This window comes from Vanellus vanellus, assembly GCF_965231255.1.
Source record: "Vanellus vanellus genome assembly, chromosome: 23".
Taxonomy (NCBI): Eukaryota; Metazoa; Chordata; class Aves; order Charadriiformes; family Charadriidae; genus Vanellus; species Vanellus vanellus.
The window spans coordinates 551,444-569,744 of record NC_138928.1 but is presented as its reverse complement, the minus strand read 5'-3'; the positions used below and the strand labels follow the sequence as shown (position 1 = coordinate 569,744).

Below are 18,301 nucleotides of genomic sequence, written 5' to 3'. Positions count from 1 at the left end.
AACCCTCTCTCTCTACTGTTGCCAACCCACTGCATCAATAACTAGTGTTGTCCTCTGCCAAGGAACAATGTCAACCAGGAGGACAGAAAGTCCTGGTTGAACAAGGGCTAGCCCTCTTGTTGCCAACATGTTGCAGAAGAGCCACAGTGGTGTGCTCCATTGCAGCCTCCTGTTACCTTCTCAGACACAGGAGCTGGGCAGCATCCTGGGGGAACCACAGTACCCGTGCATACAGAGGAGCTGCAGCTCCTCACCTACAGCCATCTGGAAAAGGAAACCAGTGTCAGGCAAGGTGGCTATCAAGGGAGCAGCAATGCTGCCTCCAAATCTCAACATGGCAAAGCAAGAACATGGCCCTATTAGCATTTGTCTCTCTGCCAGAGACCTCTCCAGCCTGCTTTGTCATGGAAACCCACCAAAACTGCTCTCCTAGGAGTACCCTACTCCAGACATGTTACTGCACTGCTCCAGGAAATGCTTTTCACCATGGTGCCAGCACACTTGTACGTTGCCCAGAAATGTCTGCACGCCTTTACACAGCAGAGCTGTCACTCCAGGAGTCATGCCCCAAAGCCAGCATTACTTCAGTGCTGCCTCTTACAAGAATGAGGTTGCCTTTTAATGAGACCCTTTGCTGGACAATACCCACAAAGATGGATGTTTCAGATGTCTGGGAGCTGATGTGGGTGGTGGTGGGTGCTCCAAGAGCAGGCAGGGGGACACTGCAGAAGTTCTGGTGCTCCATAACCCACGATGGCTCCTCTGGTCTTTCACCCCCATGGGAAGAGGAGTGGGAAGGGGGTTTCTTCCCTGATACAGAGGAGAAGGAGAGGGCTGCTGTGCTCACATTCCCAGCGTTGTGTTTTATGTTAGTTTGCTTTTATGACGTTCCTTGGCCTCCAGTCCCTTGAGTTGCAAGAGCTGCCTGGGAAAGGGGACAGCCTGCAAGGGGAGGCCATGGCGTGGGTCCTGAGCCTGCTGTGCCTGCATCGCTGCAGAGGCACGGCGCTCCCCGTGATGGTGAGTCCCTCTGCCCTTGGGGCCCGAGAAGAGGCAGGTGAAAGAGCCAGTGGCTGGGAAGGGGTCTGATCTTGCCGCTGTGCCCCGAAGCAAGAGGTGAATGGCAATGAACACCTGCCTTTGGCTGCAGTTTCTCTTCTTGGCACCAAACGCTGGTGTTTGGATTCAAAGCGCGGTAACAAAGCCCTTGCCGGCGAACACATTTCAACATGTTATTATTCCCAGGCTGGTTTTCAAGATCCTCTTTCTATTCCTTCTGTACTGATTGCTCTTGTTTCTCTTGGCTCCCAGCTCTGGCTTTTCAGGCTTCATTAACTGGAATTTATTAGCAACTTTAAACAATCTTCCTGCTGCCAAAAAGAGAGAAAGAAAGAAAAGAAGAAAAAAAAAAAAAAAAAGGAAAGAAACAAAGAGGAGACACACTAAACTCTGGGCTGCTCCCTGCCTGTGTGAGGCCCAGATCTAAACACCTCTATCACTGGAGGCTTTCTTTGGAAGGGAGGACTGGTGAGTGCCTGGGCTGGGACCGTGCCTGCTCCCGGTGCAGCCTCTCCTGTCCCTGTGCTGTTTCCCCACTGGAGCTGGAGGCTGGTGGTGGCAGAGGACAGCGTGGACTGATGGAAAGCCGCCAGAGAGGAGTCCTCGGTGGTGTTGCCTCTTCAAAGCTGGCTGAGACCGGAGAATCTGGTCTTTTGGCAGCCTCTGAGCACGAGGGCTAATTGCATCCGTAACACCTTCCTGAGCAGCTTGCAGTAAAAACTAATGACTAACAGGTCCCGGCACACCTGAGAGGCCTGTTCTCGTCACTGGATGGATGGGTAAATAGAGGCACTGGCAGGGAAAATCGCTTTACTAAGACCACACAGTGAGTGAGCAGTTCGAGCTGGAGCAGTCCTGGTGCCCTCATCTGTGCCCTAACGGCGGCGTTGCCTCTGATCCCTTGTGCAACATGGCTGTTTGGCCCTCGGAGGGGAGCTGAGCCAATGCAGAAATGCCCTGTGGGACACAGCCCACCTGGACATCGTGGTGTGGCCTGGGTGATTGCTTTGCTGTCCTCAAGACACTCAGGTGCCACCCTGTTCTCACTTGCTCCCTGCATGCCCCCACCTGGCATGGGTTCCTGCAGAGGACTGACACACTCAGGTGGGTCCATCCGCCTGGATTCACAGTGCTTCACAGCAGCCTGAAGGGTGTGCAACGTGGCCCATTTGTCCTCAGTGTCCACGGGGGGACACATCTACATTTTTGCAGCTTTCTTTCCCCTTGCCATTATTCCTGTTCCTCGTTTGAACCTCAGCTGCATGCACAAGACGAGCCTTGACCCCAGCTGATCTCTGACCATCGTGGAACTCCACCTTCATGAGGAACCCGAGATGATGTTAAAATAGAGGCACACAAAAAAAGAAGGAATCATAAAAGGTGTGAAACACCAGCGCTTTTCTGAGCCGCTGTGACCCTGGGCTACTGCGACTAGATCTAATGAGAGAAGATTGGCAACGGCAGAGCAGGAGAGAGGAACGATGAGGAGTTCGCAGAGGAGGCAGAGGAACATGGACTTTCTCTGACTATCAGAGAGGATGAGGGTTACAGGTCATACTCATATGTGTTCAAGGGCCAGGGGTGTCAGGAGCTTCTGGGATGTTTCTGAGCATCAGACCAAGATAAAAATGTCCCTAAGATAGAAGAATTTCCAGGGGACCCAAAAAGGAGATTTGTATGTCTGTGTTGAATTTGGCAAATATTTTTCGCTGAGGAACCTATGATTTTTTTTTTTTTTTCAGAATGTTCAAGCATCTTGTTTAAGGCATCTTTACAATAAAGCAAATACCATTTGAAATAATGTTTACTTTTCAAGTTTGACCCAAAGTTACTTTTCAAGTTTGACCCAAAGTAAAAGACTAAAGGTTAAGAAGTAACCTGAAAATGAAACAAAAATTTTTGTTTCAGGTCAAGGAACTCTTTTGGGTTGACCAAAGCCCCAGAACACCAGTTTGGGTTCACCCTGAGTTGAATTTTTCCAGTTTCATCTTCAGTTACATCTTCCAGCTGGTTACTCACCCAGTTTATCAAGGATGTAGCAGGGAACATAACTGGGTATGAGGCAGGTTGGGGCTGTAGGGTCACGCCAAAATCACTGGAGATGAGAAGCCTGCTGAAAGGCTGTTTTCTGACTGAAGACAGGCACTTGCAGCAAGGATGGGCTGCAGCAGAGCCCTCTTCTTTCTTGTCAGCCCTTCTCTGCCGGGAGGGCAGGCAGGGAGGCAGGTTTTCCTCCTCCCCAGGAGATACCTGGATTGTGCCTCATTGCTCAGCAGGGTTTTCTAGTCTTCACTGACTCAGCATGCCCCAGCATGGGCAGTTCTTCCATGGGGAGAGTAGACAGAAACCTTGATCTCATGTGCTACATGTCACCCCAGTAGACCTAAGGGAATACGTTCAGGGTAGATGAAATCTGAAGAGATCTGAGCTGTGAAACCCAAACAAACTTCTACTGAGGATGTGTAAACAGGCAGGATTTTTTTGCTGGATTCTTGTGCACGTCCCAGCACAGAGGATGATCCCATCCCAAATGTGATGGTCCTGATGTAATGTTTTGGGATTAAAGTTTAGTAAAGATAAATGAAAAGAGCAGCAGAAGTGCCCGGCAAGTTGTATTACTGGTCGATGGCAGCCCTGTGAATAGTTTATGTTGGAAAAGACCTTTAAGATCATCCAAGTCCAAGCATTAATGTGTATGCACACATTGTCCCTGTCTGGGTGCTGTTGTTGAAGGAATCACTTCTGATAATATAAACAAATTATTTTTTGCTTGATTTCATATAAATTTCTTGATTTCCATAAATAAAACTACTGTATTATTGCTATCAAATTCAAACACAAGCTTGGGTATGCATAGATATGTAATGCTGCAGTTTCCAATTCTTCTCTTAACGGTGATGTTTTTTCCTAGTCACAATACCTTTGCTTTCCGAATGAGGACTTGTGGCATTTTGAGCCTCTAGTAAAATGTTCTCTAACAACTTCCAATTATTTGTTCAGATTTTCCTGTTTAAATTTTTCCTCTTCATCTGCTTTATTCATAATTATTTTTGGCTCTGGGAAGCTGGCTCTTTTGGAGCCTATGAATATTTATTCATTGCTGGTCGAGACTGTTCTGTTTGTACATGACATGTAATCAGGACACAATTGCCTGCAGCAAGACAACTGTTAATTGTATACAACAGAGTATGGTGGCTGCGTGTGAAAAGCTGTACTACCCCCAATGAATGCTTTGGGTATCCACACTTCAACACAGATGTTGACAAAATGGAAAGAGAAAGGCTGCAAGATGTATGCAAGGTCTTGAAAAACCCACCTTCTGTGGGTATCTTGAGCTCCAAAGCTAAAGGGGATAAAAAATGACTCCTGCTCAGTCTGTAAATGCCTAAGGGGGAGGAGAGTTCGGGCAGCTAGGGACCTTACAGGTCTAATGAATAGAAACTACAGACAGATGTAGGCGAGTTGCAAGACCATTTGAAGTTAAAAACCTATAGTAGGATTTGATACTTTTGCAGTTTGACCTGTTGTGGGAGTAATCATAGAATCATAGAACGGTTTAGAGTTGGAAAGGACCTTGAAGATCATCGAGTTCCAACCCCCCTGCCATAGACAGGGACACCTCCCACTAGGACCAGGTTGCCCAAGACCACGTCCAGCCTGGCCTTGAACACCTCCAGGGATGGGGCCTCAACAACCTCTCTGGGCAACCTGTGCCAGTGCCGCACCACCCTCAAAGTGAAAAACTTCTTCCTAATGTTCAATCTGAACCTGCCCTCTTCCAGTTTGAAGTCATTCCCCCTCGTCCTATCACTACATGCCCGAGTAAAAAGTCCTTCCCCAGCTCTCCTGTAGGCCCCCTTTAGGTACTGGAAGACCACAATAAGATCTCCCCGGAGCCTTCTCTTCTCCAGGCTGAGTCAAGACTGAACGTTCAGAGAAGTTTTTCTTTGCATATGTGTGTCCACCTAAGTACGTATGCCCCTCTGCAAACTCTTTTCTAAGTGCCCAGGCAGGACTTTCTGCTCATGACAGTGGTGCCTGAGCACTGCACACAGCCACACAGTGCAGCGGCTCCTGTCCGTCAGGGAGATCAGCACCACAACCTGTGGGCATCACTGGCATTACACTGTACCACTGGATGCGGATGATTACGGGTGGCTTCACTGCAGAACATGTGGGATAGTGCATCTGGGAGATGAAAATGCCTCCTTTCAGGGCACTGAAAACAACCTTTTCTGTAGGAAATTCTGACAGTTTGGAAACTAATATTTTTGAAATCTCAATGATGATGTGTGTGGTGGTGGCTGCAAGAACTGATTCAGTAAAGTCAAAGTGTTTCATTTAGACAGAATAAGCTGTAATAAGTGTTATATATCCAGTAAGTTTACAACACATACATCAAATGCGACGTTAATATTGGTATTTCATGCAATGTAATAATAGTGTTTTGAAGAAACTGCGCTTTCCAACAGAAGCTATTGTGTTGAAAGGAGCAACAGCATGAGAATAACACCTGGAGGGATTTCTCATGGTCAAGTGGAATAAGACAATACAGGTGCAATTTACCCATGCAGAAATAGCCAACCTCAATCCTCTGCCCCCCAGGCTCCCATTTTTGGGGCTCCTAAGGGATTCCAGTGGTTTCTAGTGCTGGTGGTTAATTTTCACACTTTCAGAAGTCGAGCCACTCCTTCACTGACACACAGCCACATGCCGATCCCTGGGGATTACGATTGCTGCTGTGTCTGAGTGTGCCTGCTCAGACCGCAGTACACACTGGTGCATGACGGGACACCTCAGCCTCTGGGGCAAATTTTTTGGACTTCAATTGCCCAGGCTCATTGCTGTCTGAACTGCAGTGACTGGGAGGTAAGGTGTCCCTGGACTGCAGGAGCATGTGAGGGTGACCCATGTATGCAGAAGGGTGAAGGAAGCTCCTTGTTTGCTGGCTCTGGTCCTGGGCGCAGTGCTGATTTCTGCATAATAGATGGATCCTCTTTTGTTTTGGCTTTTGGCACATACACCATCTCAGCCTAAAGGTAATGACAGTCAAACCTGTAAGCGAGAGCAGCAAATAAACCCTCTCCCAGCGTGCAGCCTGCTTCCATCTCAGCCTGTAGCCCCAGTGACAATGCTAAGCGTTGTTACCAGAGCCACAGACATCCTCTCCAGCGTCCCCACCACCACCCTGGCCATGATCTGCCCAGTGCGGCCGCTCCATACTTACAGCTCCTCCAGGAAGCGCAGGTGACGGAGAGTGCTGGGCTGCAGCCGGCTAATGTTGTTCATGCTCAGATCTCTAGTGGGGAAGAAAGACAGAAGCCACCAATCAGTCACACTGTGGTTTGCACAGAATAAACCCCAAAGCCACGCTCTGTGTCCCATCTTTGCTAAGAGGGAAAACGAGAAGCCCCTGCAAAACATTTCAGCATGAGCATCTTGTGACAGCCCAGGCTCTGCCTGCAAAGAGATGGAGAGGAGTAACCAGAGAGGGACACTTGCTCCTTCGAGGTGGTCTGCCTGAGCTTCTCCAGGTTATGGAGCAAGTTATGACATTTTCTAACAGCACAAGCAGTATTAGTGTCTTAGAATTTTTGGAGAGTGAACAGGAAGCCCAGTGACGCTGCAGTAGGACAGTATGTCCTTGGGCCCAAAAGTATCTTTCTGTGACCACCAGTCATGCCAGCCACCACGGGGAGCTTTTCCAGTGCATGCTTTTGAGGATAGAGCAAGTCATGGAAGAAGTGGTACATGCTATTGGACAAGCCTGCTCTAAACTGGAAAAACTAGAGAACAATGCCAAGAATGAGGGTTGGAAGTTGGCTCCATGGGTGACAAAGTCTGAGTTTAGGGGGTGAGAGGAATCTGTCTGATTGTGCTTGTCTCGGTCTTTGTAATTTCCAGCTAAAGGCTCACCTCCTATCTTCTTAGGGTCTGACAGACCCTCACAGGGGAGAATGTGCCACAATCCAAGGGGTCCAGGGGGTCTGCTGAATCTTTAGCCCTTAGCGCATTACAGAGTCACTGTGAGCTGCCCACAGCAGAGCTGTCATCCTCTCAGGAGGAGCAGCAAAGTTTGCAGCAAATGGTGCGTTAGACCAGCTGGTAGTTGGAAAAAAAACAAGGATGCTTCTGGACTCTAAGGCTCTCCAGAAGGTCTGATACTTGATAGCTGCAACCCTGCCCTCAGGAAGGAAACTGCACTTGTGACCCAAGTCTAGAGCGAGCTGTGTCCAGGTGACTGCAAGTGAGCATCGATTTTTACAACTATGAGGAAAGACGAGGCTGAATTAGAAGCTGGTGTGGTTGGGAATAAAAGGGCCGTGTCCCCTACCGAGCAAAGCAATCCTAGTGAAATGCCATCGGAGGCGTTAGGTAGGCTCATGTGAGGCAGATGGGGCTAGTTTTGATCATTGTGTTTAGACAGGACACCACTTAGCTCCTTCGGACTGCCTAGACTAAATGGTAGAGACAGACGGATGTCTCTCTTGTGATGTGGGAATAAGGAAGCACAACATAAAAATAAAGGCATTTTACTTTCTTCTTTCCTCCATTAAATATCATGGACTCATGAGCCTAAGGAAGGATGTAACCCCCTCAGTATCAGCGGGAATCTGTCTTGGTGTTGGACAAATGGATGGAGGAAGGAGTCTTGTGCCAAGGAAAACTGAAGCACGAAGGAGAAAAGTCCCTCAGCAAAACCCAGCCATACAGGAGGGACCTCTCTGAGCTGGGTGCCATCTGCACAGCACACTGTCATTGAACTGAGATCCTGCAGATCCAAGACATGAGACTGCAGGTCACATATCACCTGGAGCATCACACCCTGGAGCATCACGGGCTGACTTTGGGCTCTGGGTAGGAAATCGCTTCAGTGGAAAATAGGTTTATTGAAAAAAATTACTCAAATTCCTTTGCATTCTTCAGTGAGAAAATTCTAGAGTTCTGCTAGTAAAGAGGCTTAAAAAGTTTGAGGATGTAGGCTTCTTCATTTTGCATCATTCTCCACGAAAAAACCTCCACTTTCTGACCAGATCTATTTGGCATTGGTGGTTGCAGCTTACACCTAGGGAGGATCTAAAGCCTGTCTTTACAGTTTCTCTGGAGGTGTGTCCTGTGACAAAGCTGCAGTTTCATGAGCCCTATTTGAAGATACTCCTATTTGTTTTTTTCATTTGTAAATTTCTCCTCTCCAAAGAAGCGGTGGAAAAATCCACAAAAGACTTATGAGAATTCAAAACCATGTTTTCAGAATGAATGCAAAAATAAAGTTGTCTGCATTGTTCTGTGTGCAACGCTGCATTCTATATTCGGCTGATCCTGTGATTCAGTAGAAGGGTTAAAATATTATTTTGTGCTGCTTCTATTTTTATATTTAAATCCCTAAGGGCGGTTGCTACTTAGCACCCATTAAAACATCTTTTTTTCCTACATCAAAGTGTCTCCTGTTTATGTTGTAATGAATCTGTCTGATGTTTTGACATGTTGTGAAACAATGTGAAAATAACGAAAAATAACGTAAAATGAAAGGCTGTGAAACAAAACACAGATCTGAAACATCCAAGGTCTCCTAGAAATTCCAAGGCATATTCCTTAAGTTGCCTTCTGCTGGCAGTGTAGGGAATACTCCTTGCTCGCCGCAGGAGACACTTTTCAAATCTCATTGAACTCCATTTTGGGTGCCCAGCCCTTTCCTAGGTCCGATGGGGACAGCTGCCCGTCCCACACCCCCGGGCGGGTGGACGGGGGGTTGCAGGGATGCACAGACCCTCAACATCAGTCCTACTCAGTAGCACATCAGTACGTGGCTGGTAGTAATGGGGAGGCTGGTGGTAATGAGGATGTTTTGACCCCTTCTTTCCTCCCCTTTCATCCATACCCTGAAGAGGGACAAAATACACTGGTTTCTGAAGAAACCTTCCAAAAGGCAGAGGAGAAATACCATTAGCCCATCGCTCTGACAGCCTCACAGCTCCGCAATGCATGATTTTTCTTTAAATGCCCCGTTCCCCTCCCTCACTCTCTTGCACCCCTGGTGCTCCTGGCCACAGACAGGTCTGAGGGGAGGGGGTCTCTCCCACCATCTCTTGGGGTAGTGAAGAAAAACCCAGCCCTCATTTCTGAGACTGCTGCACGGGGAACATTGTGGGTCATTTTATTTAAAACGCACTGATGTTTGGGGTGTTCGTGCTCTGGTGATTGGCAGTACTGCAGGACTCGAGTGCAACACATTTACACTCATGATACGGAGAAGAGGAGGCACGTAGTGCAAACCCTGGTAGTGGTCTGCTGGCTAATGAACAGTGAGGCAAATATGGTGCCAATCACTCAGCTCTAGGACCGTGTTTATCATTAACTCTCCAGTGTGATATCCCATGGGGGCCCCACACCATCTCCTCTAGAGCAGTGGACATCACACCTGGCTTGGTGTGGTGGAGTTCCTGGACTGGCCATGGTATGAGGACAGCACGGAGGGCGTGGTGCAAGGACAGGTGGTGTGAAGGAAGAACAAGTTCCTCCAAGGGCTGGAGATGAACTTCCTGAGCAGAGTTCTGGGCTCAGGGATTTTGCTAGCCACAAAAGTACGAGATGTTTCTCCACAGGCTGTCCATGCTTGTGTGAAAGCCGAGGCACAGGATTCTTGTTTAAAGTGTTGTGGGAGTAAATATTTTACTTATTACTCATGTAAAGATGTTGTTGACTTGTTGCTGTGTTTTCCCAAGCTCATGCTTTTCCTCTTAGTAAGATTTCTTGTGTTATGTACATCCTCAGTGCATGCAAGAGTGGAAATGCTTCCTGTCGGAGTAATCAGGGAAGCTATTTATCTTTTCGAGTGTTTGAGGGTGGTTACTTCAGCCAGCCACATTTCGTTAGTTTTAAAAGGAACCCAAGGTATTTGAACTTTATTGGATTCTTTTTTTTTTTCAGCAACATCTGGCAGAAGGATTAGGGATTCACAGACTAAACGGATTAGGGACTCTGCTGACCTTTCCCAGCTCTGTCAATGACTTTGACTTTCCAAAATAGCTCTCTCTGTTGAGTGACTAGCATCCAGCAGAGTCAAACAAGTGTTGGGTCACTTAGATGTAAGTATGGCTAGTGTCATTTGCACTGGAGAAACCGCTAGAAAGATGGGGACCGTACCATAGCAGGCATTATAGAAGTGCACAAAGAAGATAATTCAGATCCCAAAGTCCCCCAAACTCTAAAGTAAATCAGAAAGGTTGGAGAGGAAATGGGGTGCTACAACTTCACCCAGGTGTGAGATATAGGACCAGCAGAGGAGCTGACCAGATTCTTGCCTTTGAGTTCATGAGACCACACTGCACTGGCCCACTGGGACAAGCTGTCCCTCTCCTGTCCCAGAGCTCCCATGTTCCTCTTTCCCCAGAGACTGGCCCATCTGTCCTCTCTGCAAGCTATCAAATGGAAGCCGGAAACCTTTTGCTGTCAAATCATTTTGCATGGCTGTGGTCTGAAACGCTGACAGTAAGGTGAACTACTCTGCTACTCCTGGAACTGAAACCCTGTTCTGGTATCACCCCCATTTACCCACGAAGCAGTGTCTTTTAAGGCCTCTTGCATTAGGTGTTGAAAATACCTATGCTTTCCAATGGCACTGCACCAAAGCCATCATGGCTATAATTAGTGTGATTTAACATCCTCCCCTTCCCCAACTAATTCTAAACATTTATCGTAAGCATTTCTAACTTGTACCTGCAGGAAAACTGAGACACAGTTCATGGAAACTTAGCTCATGTGATTCAGCCTCAGACCTTACAACTACTCTGGCCCTCGAGGGGTTCCTTAAATTATTTGCTTTGATGTCGCCTTCTTTCATGAACAACCTTTGATTATTCACTGATTAGCTGATCTTCCTCACCAAAAAACGATGTGACACGTACCATGCTTTCGGTACTCCAGTAGGACCGTCTGCCATGCTCTTTAGCAGTGCTAGGAGATGGTTACCACAGTGTTTTAGTTCAGGGATGATATGAGCTTTAAAGATCAAAGGAATTTATCTTTGGCATAATTGCTCGGGCTGGTGGGATGCAGGCTGTGTTGCTGGTGCTCTGGAGCCATGGATGTCCCTGCGGGGAGCAGCACAGTCCCAGCAGACTCTGCCCAGCTCTGGTGAAGGCACCTGCAGGACCTTGTAGAAGTATGTGCTTTTGGGCCAGAGGGCAAGTTTTTTACACTTCAGGATGTGGGTCTGCATGAAGGGCACCCTGTGATACTTGCCCAAGAGAGGCCTAAGCAATATCCCCAGGCCGTATCTCAAGGTGTCATCTATAACTGCCTACAAAACTGGGGAGAGATGAACCCTGCCTGTCACCCCCAAGGCTCCTGATATAACTCGTCCTGGACTATAAGCCGACCATAATGTTTCCCCAGACTATAAGTGTTTCCCCAGAGGCACACTCTAATGTGAATTAACACAAGCAGAAGTCACCAGACCTAAAGCGATACAGGTTGAAGCCACACCGGAATAACGCAACCAGGTTGTGGCTGCTCACTCAGGAAGTTTTGAAGGTGAAATCTGCAGTGATACGGTCTTGGCGGAGGCCAAGTACGTAACCTTCAGACCCAGATGTACAGCTGGCTCAAGATCTGCAAAGTGCACATGACTGGCAGACAGATGGAGCTCTCCTGGAAGCCATCACAGGACTAGTACGTTTCCTGCAGAAAGATCAGCTTCTGGCTGTGGCTGGGAGAAGACATTGCCCAGCCATCTCTCTCTGTACTCCGAAGGGGCAGAAAGTCTAGTCACTAGCTTCAGTCCCCTGAGGTCTCCATAGGTCTCTGTGTCACTCAGCACGACGAGAAGGCTGTGTCCTACTGCCATGAGAGCAGGGGGAAGTATCTGCCTTCAAGCAGATCTGTGATCTACAAGGTTTCTGCAAGCTCCAGGTGTGGTTCAAGGGGCAGACCTTCAGGGAGTCAGCAGTGGGGTACTCTATGAGCTCCTGGCTTCTTTCACACCTCAGTGAAATCCCATGCATGTGGCAACAGCTGGAAGAGATGACAGATAGTGCCTAAGCCACTGGACAGGATTTTCAGTATTTAGGAAAATGGACCTTGCACTCCTCCTTTGCAAGGAGGCAACGTCACCCCAAATAACATATCTGACTGCTGTCCTCAGGTTTTGAGCCTACAGGAAGCTACTATGGATCCCAAATGCTGACTATCTTCTCAAGCCCTAAATTGCTCCACTATATGAATATCTTTGTATTTTTCAAGATGTTCAGGATATTAATGTGCTCTCTTCCCAGCATGGACTCAATCTGGCTCCTCTCAGTGCTAATGCTGAACACACAGGTTTCTGGACCATAAAAAAGACCTTCTATACACTCAGGCAATTGAGAAGAAATTTTTATGATTGTGGGGAGAAGCTAATGACCCGGTATCCTCTTGATTAATTAATTGCACAATTACAGCATTAAGACCTCCCAGTTCTGATCCTGCAGTCTGATTTCTGAGGGAACTGTACAAACCAGACAAAAATTCCCATTCTTATCCTGGAAAGGTCCAACAGGACCTGTTCTTGCAAGGCATGAAACACTCTTGTCTCTCTGAAATCACTAGGAGATGAGCAATGTCTCTACCTATCTTCTGGCCACTCTCATTAGCATTCAGTGAAAAACGCACAATTACACCACCTTGAGAAAAGAAGCCCAAAGGCAATAAATGATGGGTTTAGAAATTCTTCGGATTATACTAGAGTGATTCATAAAGGTTCTTGTTATCTCCTTTCCTCTTTATCTTGAAATCTCCGAGGTCACCACAAAATGCCTGCATTGCTTGGGGTAAAGCTGGGCTGACGGTAGAATGGTACTTGGAGCCATAGAGCCAGCTGAAATTTTTCCTAAAAGCCTGCAGGTTGAAAACTACACTAAAGGTAGTCTCCATAAAGAAAAGGAGAAAGGGAAGATAAAGAGATCAAAGCAGTAAGAGCTCATTTGCATTACACCATATCTGGAGGCACCAGCCCTGCTTCAATACCATATCACTGCAATAGGCAAGAGCGGAACGTGTTTCTACTCCCACCTCTCCATGTTTGAAAATAGATCAGTCATCTTAGATCATCCCTCATGTGTAGGCCCTATCCGAGATCTCCACAATGTTTCAATAATAAAGACTCAGCCAAGGCCAGTTTGCCAGGGTGAGATTAAGCCCATCCCTGCACCAGCAGGTCTTCAGAAGTCGGGTCTGTGCAGTGAATAGCAGTGACCTATGGCAAGCACAACTCTCACGCCGCTCTGGCTACTCCGATTCCAACTCATCCCGTAGCTGCCCTGGCTCTGCACCATGTTATGTGTCCTCCACACAAGAGCAGAAAGGGGCTGAGCAGAAGAGTAATGCATTTCTGCCCCTGGGCATGGTTGATGTGAGACCAAGAAGAAATGACTTTTTGAAACCCTCTGCCAGGTCAGGGCTGTCAGCAAATACCATCTCATCCCAAGTCCCACAGGGTCTGCCATGGAAGGGCTCTCCCTTGGCAGCAGAGGAGAGAGGAAGAAGGTGTGGGGTGCATGGGCAAGGGTAGGAGAAGGGCAGATCACTTGGCAGAATAGGCTGCAGCCACATGGAGGAGATACGGCTGAGAAGCAGCAAGGAGCTGCCTCCAGAAGGCACAGTGCCATGCAACAGAGGTGAAACTTGGAGCAGAACATAAAGGTGCTTTTTCCAAAAAGGCAAAATGTCAATCTTGCTAAGTGTGCTCCTAGAGGTTTTTCTCATGGGGTCCACCTCCTGTCTGCACTGTCCTCGTTGACAGAGGAAAGGACACACAGCGATAAAAGAGGAAAGCACTTGTGCTGTGACAAGGCAGGGAGAAAATAGCTTGTCTTGTGGATATAGCTCTTATGAACATGATGGGCATTGACGTCCTCTGGCCTACAGGTGTACAAGTGCCCTGGTGCTTCCAGTGCCCATTAGTACAGAGGTGCTTCAACTGGAGAAGAAGAGTCTCATACACCAAACTGAGCGAGAGGCTGATGGAGCGTCCTCCAAGCCCCTCTGCTTTCACCTTCCAAACAGAGCAGTCAGTGCAGCAGGATGTTTTGGGTTGGATGTTGGGCAAGGACCATATTTTCCATTTCTGATACCATTCTGCAAGTTCATGTTTTTGGTGATTCCCATGAACAAAAGTCCAGAAGGAATTGTTTTGTGCTGATCAAAATAACAAAACTGTGTTGTGTAGTTCTTTTTTTCCCTCCAGTTTTGACATTAAAAAAATCACCCCCAAAAAGACATTCTAAACCAAAAGTAATTTGGAAAGAAAAATACTTTCAGTGCTGGGAGTGTCCAAGCAGGACTTCCCAGCCTCTTTAAAACTCTTTTTATGTTTTTGCCTCACATAACAGGATTCAGAGTTGGCCAATGTTGGAGCTGGGTCAACGTGAACTTTTTCCTTAGTGTGAGCATATCAAAACCAAAAGAACTTCTAAACTAAAAAGAAATATTGGGGCATGAATGAGAGCAAGGAACATTTTTTTTAAAGCCAGAAAAATGAGATTGCAAGCAAATGTCCTTTCTGCCCACTCTGTCCTTTGGAGCAGCCACATCCCAGCAATGTCCTGACTTTTAGCAATTAATGGTCTCCACTAGATCCCTGGAAAGAGCCTCCCATTCCCTTGTGTCCTGAGTGTGGGTTTGTTCCCTGCCCTTCTCTACTGGGCTCCAGCTCCTCACACGCTGGGCTTTTTGGGAGCAGACCTAGTCACTCTCACGGGAAGTGAAACCTCTCTGCTGGAGTAGGTATCCTCTTAACACCCAGAACAGCTACCAGGGAAAGGTAAATCCAGGAGCATCTTCCTTTTTGCTGCCCAGCCAAAGCCTTTCAAAAGAGCTAACGAGCAGTAAACAGCAAACAAATGCAATTGGTGCATCCATCACATTCCCCACGCAAATGTCCTTGAAATCAACTGAGTCATGGAAATATTGTGCTTTCAAGTTGGCATCTTCTGCTTTGATTAGGGCAGGATATTTATGAAGACAAATGTTGTGTTGAGAAACTCTTACCCAGCTTTGCTCTGGGACACTAGCCACGCTCGCCTGAGGGCTGGCTGTGGGGGACAGTGCTGTGTCCCAGGAAAAGCAATGCAGAAGGGTAGAAAGCAGGTCAAGGCAAGCCGAGGATGGTTGTAAGCCACGAGGCTGTTCTAGCGAGCCAGAAACTCCATGGAAGAGGCACTTCCAGCAGTCTGGAGCTGTTCTGCAACCTGCAGTGCCTGAGAAGGTAGCTTGCTCCCTACAGTCTGCCCTGCCTGCCTCATATTCCAAATATCAAATGATCCACCTGGAAAGCATGGCTTTTTGGACTGTACCAAAAAAACACAGACACTGAAGGAGCAGACAGATCATAGGAGAGGGAACAGGGTCTAAGGAACTGGGTCAGTGTATCACAGAATCACAGAATCACAGAATTATCAGAGTTGGAAGGGACCTCTAGAGATCATCTAGTCCAGCTCCCCTGCTAAAGCAGGATTGCCCGGAGCACATTACTCAGGACTGCATCCAGGCAGGTCTTGAAAATCTCCAGGGAAGGGGACTCCACAACCTCCCTGGGCAGCCTGTGCCAGTGCTCTGTCACCTGAACCGTAAAGAAGTTTTTCCGTGTATTTGAACAGAACTTCCTATGTTCTAACTTGTGCCCATTGCCCCTCGTCCTGTCACTGGGAACCATTGAAAAGAGCCTGGCTCCATCCTCCTTCAACCCACCCTTTAGATACTTGTATGCCATAATAAGGTCTCCCCTCAGCCTTCTCTTCTCCAGGCTAAAGAGTCCCAGCTCTCTCAGCCCTTCCTCATAAGGGAGATGCTCCAATCCCTTAATCATCTTAGTTGCCCTTCGCTGGACTCGCTCCAGCAGTTCCCTGTCCCTCTTGAACTGGGGAGCCCGGAACCGGACACAGTATTCCAGTTGTGGCCTCACCAGTGCAGAGTAGAGGGGGAGAAGGACCTCCTTCACCTACTGGCCACACTCTTCCCTATGCAGCCCAGGATTCCATTGGCCTTTTTGGCGACAAGGGCACATTGCTGGGCCATGGATAATTTACTGTCTACCACAACCCCCAGATCCTTCTCCTCCAAGCTACTTCCCAGATAGAGGTGGAGATACTGGGACTGTTCTACTTGGCAAAGAGATGTGTGAGGAGAGTTCTGACAGAGAAGATGATGCTGGTTCCATGCTCTACGAGGATGTACTTTTTAGCTACAGATTGCTGGTAAAGAATTTTGTGGAGTCCCCTATAAAGTCACAAGACAAAGATACAAGACAAATTAATGGAGAATAAATCTACCTGTGACTATTCAGGGTGATTGTCTAATACTACATCTGGCTTAAGGGTGCCTAAACCACTGATTCCTAGGACCTGGGTGCAGCCAAGTCAAGGTCAATGCAGAAGAAGAGGCTCTTGCAAGTCGTCTTCTTGTTGCTGCCAGTGGCTCTTGGTGAGTTTCCCTGAGCAGACACCTGAGAGCGCCGGCCTGGCTTGCTGGATGCCAGCTTTTAGCTGGCCAGCCTTGCGTTTGGGCCAGTACGTGTGGAAACTCGCGTGGCCCAAGTGCTTCCCAAGTGCGTTCTTGACTGGGACTGGCTTTCAGACTACCAGTTTGGTACCCATGCCTGATTCAGAGCGTGTGCTGCGAGCTCTGGTTCTCCTTTTAGGAGTAGGCTGGGGTGAAATTAGTGTGGTCTGCACACACATGCCATAGACATGCTTCCAACTGCATATCAGGGGCACATGCGACTACTGTCATCCACATCCCTCCTTTGACTGCACAAGGTCTGCACAAAGTGCGTTTGGCCCTACAGATCCTGGAAAAGTGTCAGTTGGAAGTCTGAGGAGAGGCAGTATTTGAATTAGGGAAAAAAGTTCTCTGAATATTGAATTCCACCTCTGCTCGGGAGTTGAAAGTCCTGCTGGACTCTTTCAAAGGTGCTCACAGTTAATTAGTGCACGTGGGGGACCCCTGCACATCTGGCCCGGAGCAGCCGCTTCTATCCTGTTTCTCTTCATTGCACGCATCCTCCCTTCGCTGCCAACTTCTGACTGCCCCAGGGCTGTTCAGGAATCCCCGACAGCTGATGCCCATCGTCTCCAGCCCTGCTCCATTTAGTTTCAGACCCACTGAAAGGAGATGGCGGAGCCCAAAGGCTGGCGGGCAGGAAATTGATAGCCTGTAATTGACCAGAAGTGCATGTAAACATGCTGTTTTCTTTCACATTGAGAGGATCTGGCAGCACACAGTTATTTCTGTTAGTTCTCTGGCTGGCAAGAAATCAGAGAAAGGATTTGGCAGGGTGTATGGTCACAGACGGAGTGTGACTTCTACCTGAGCTGGGGGCAAAAGCTCTGAGATGGGGATGAACCAGGGCAAGGCACTCCTGGAAGAGCATTGAGCCAGACTGCCTCTGCCCTTGCAAGTCATATCTCCGGCGGGTTACAGCAGCTCATGTGTGGGGAAAAATCTCATCCCAAAGTCCTGAGACTAGAAAATAAATGGTACACGTAAACTAGAGGGTTGAAGGAGATGCGCTACTGAATCTCTGTGGTTTGTGTCTGTCATTAACCGGAAGAAGCAGACAAAATTTGAAAATATTTTACAGGGGACAAATCCTGAGAGAGGGACTTTCCACAAGGGCATACAGTGATAGGATGAGGGGTGGTGGCTTCAAACTGAAGGAGGGGAGATTTAGAATAGATATTAGGAAGAAATTTTTCACTCTGAGGTTGGCGAGGCACTGCAACAAAGTGCCCAGGGAGTTTGTGGAGTCCCCATCCCTGGAGGTGTTCAAGGCCAGGTTGGACTGGGCTTTGAGCAACCTGGTGTAGTGGAAGGTGTCCCTACCCAAGGCAGGAGGGTTGGAACTAGATGATCTTTAAGGTCCCTTCCCACCCAAACCATTCTATGATTCTATGATTTTAGTTGAAAATGTCAGAATGGCTGATTGAAATGCTTTATGCTGACATCAAAACATTTCATTCACTAAAAGCCAAGCCATGACAATGCAAACTTAATGACAGGCAGTACCTGCACATATTAACCTCAGGCTGAATTTGGAAAAATCAGAAGTAAAATGAAACCCCAATTGAAACAAAATCCTTCACTTCAGGTTCAAATGCCTCCAACATGTTTTCATTCAAAAATTTCGACCACATCTGTGTGTTGCCTGGAAACTTTTGCATTTGCTAAAGAGCAGTTTTTGCTCTAGGAAACTGTTTCTCAGAGAAAA

At 47.7% G+C, this 18,301-nt stretch overlaps 1 protein-coding gene across 1 annotated transcript in view; it reads right to left on the bottom strand.

Annotated features, from left to right (window-relative positions):
- Window positions 1-18,301, bottom strand: part of LGR6 (leucine rich repeat containing G protein-coupled receptor 6) — a gene marked incomplete at both ends in the record, with an annotated part of 148,130 nt that overhangs the window by 89,589 nt on the left and 40,240 nt on the right. Inside the window, one exon of the mRNA XM_082494688.1 lies at window positions 6,287-6,358. Within this exon, the coding sequence (XP_082350814.1) occupies window positions 6,287-6,358 (72 nt within the window). The remainder of the gene's footprint in view (window positions 1-6,286; window positions 6,359-18,301) is intronic.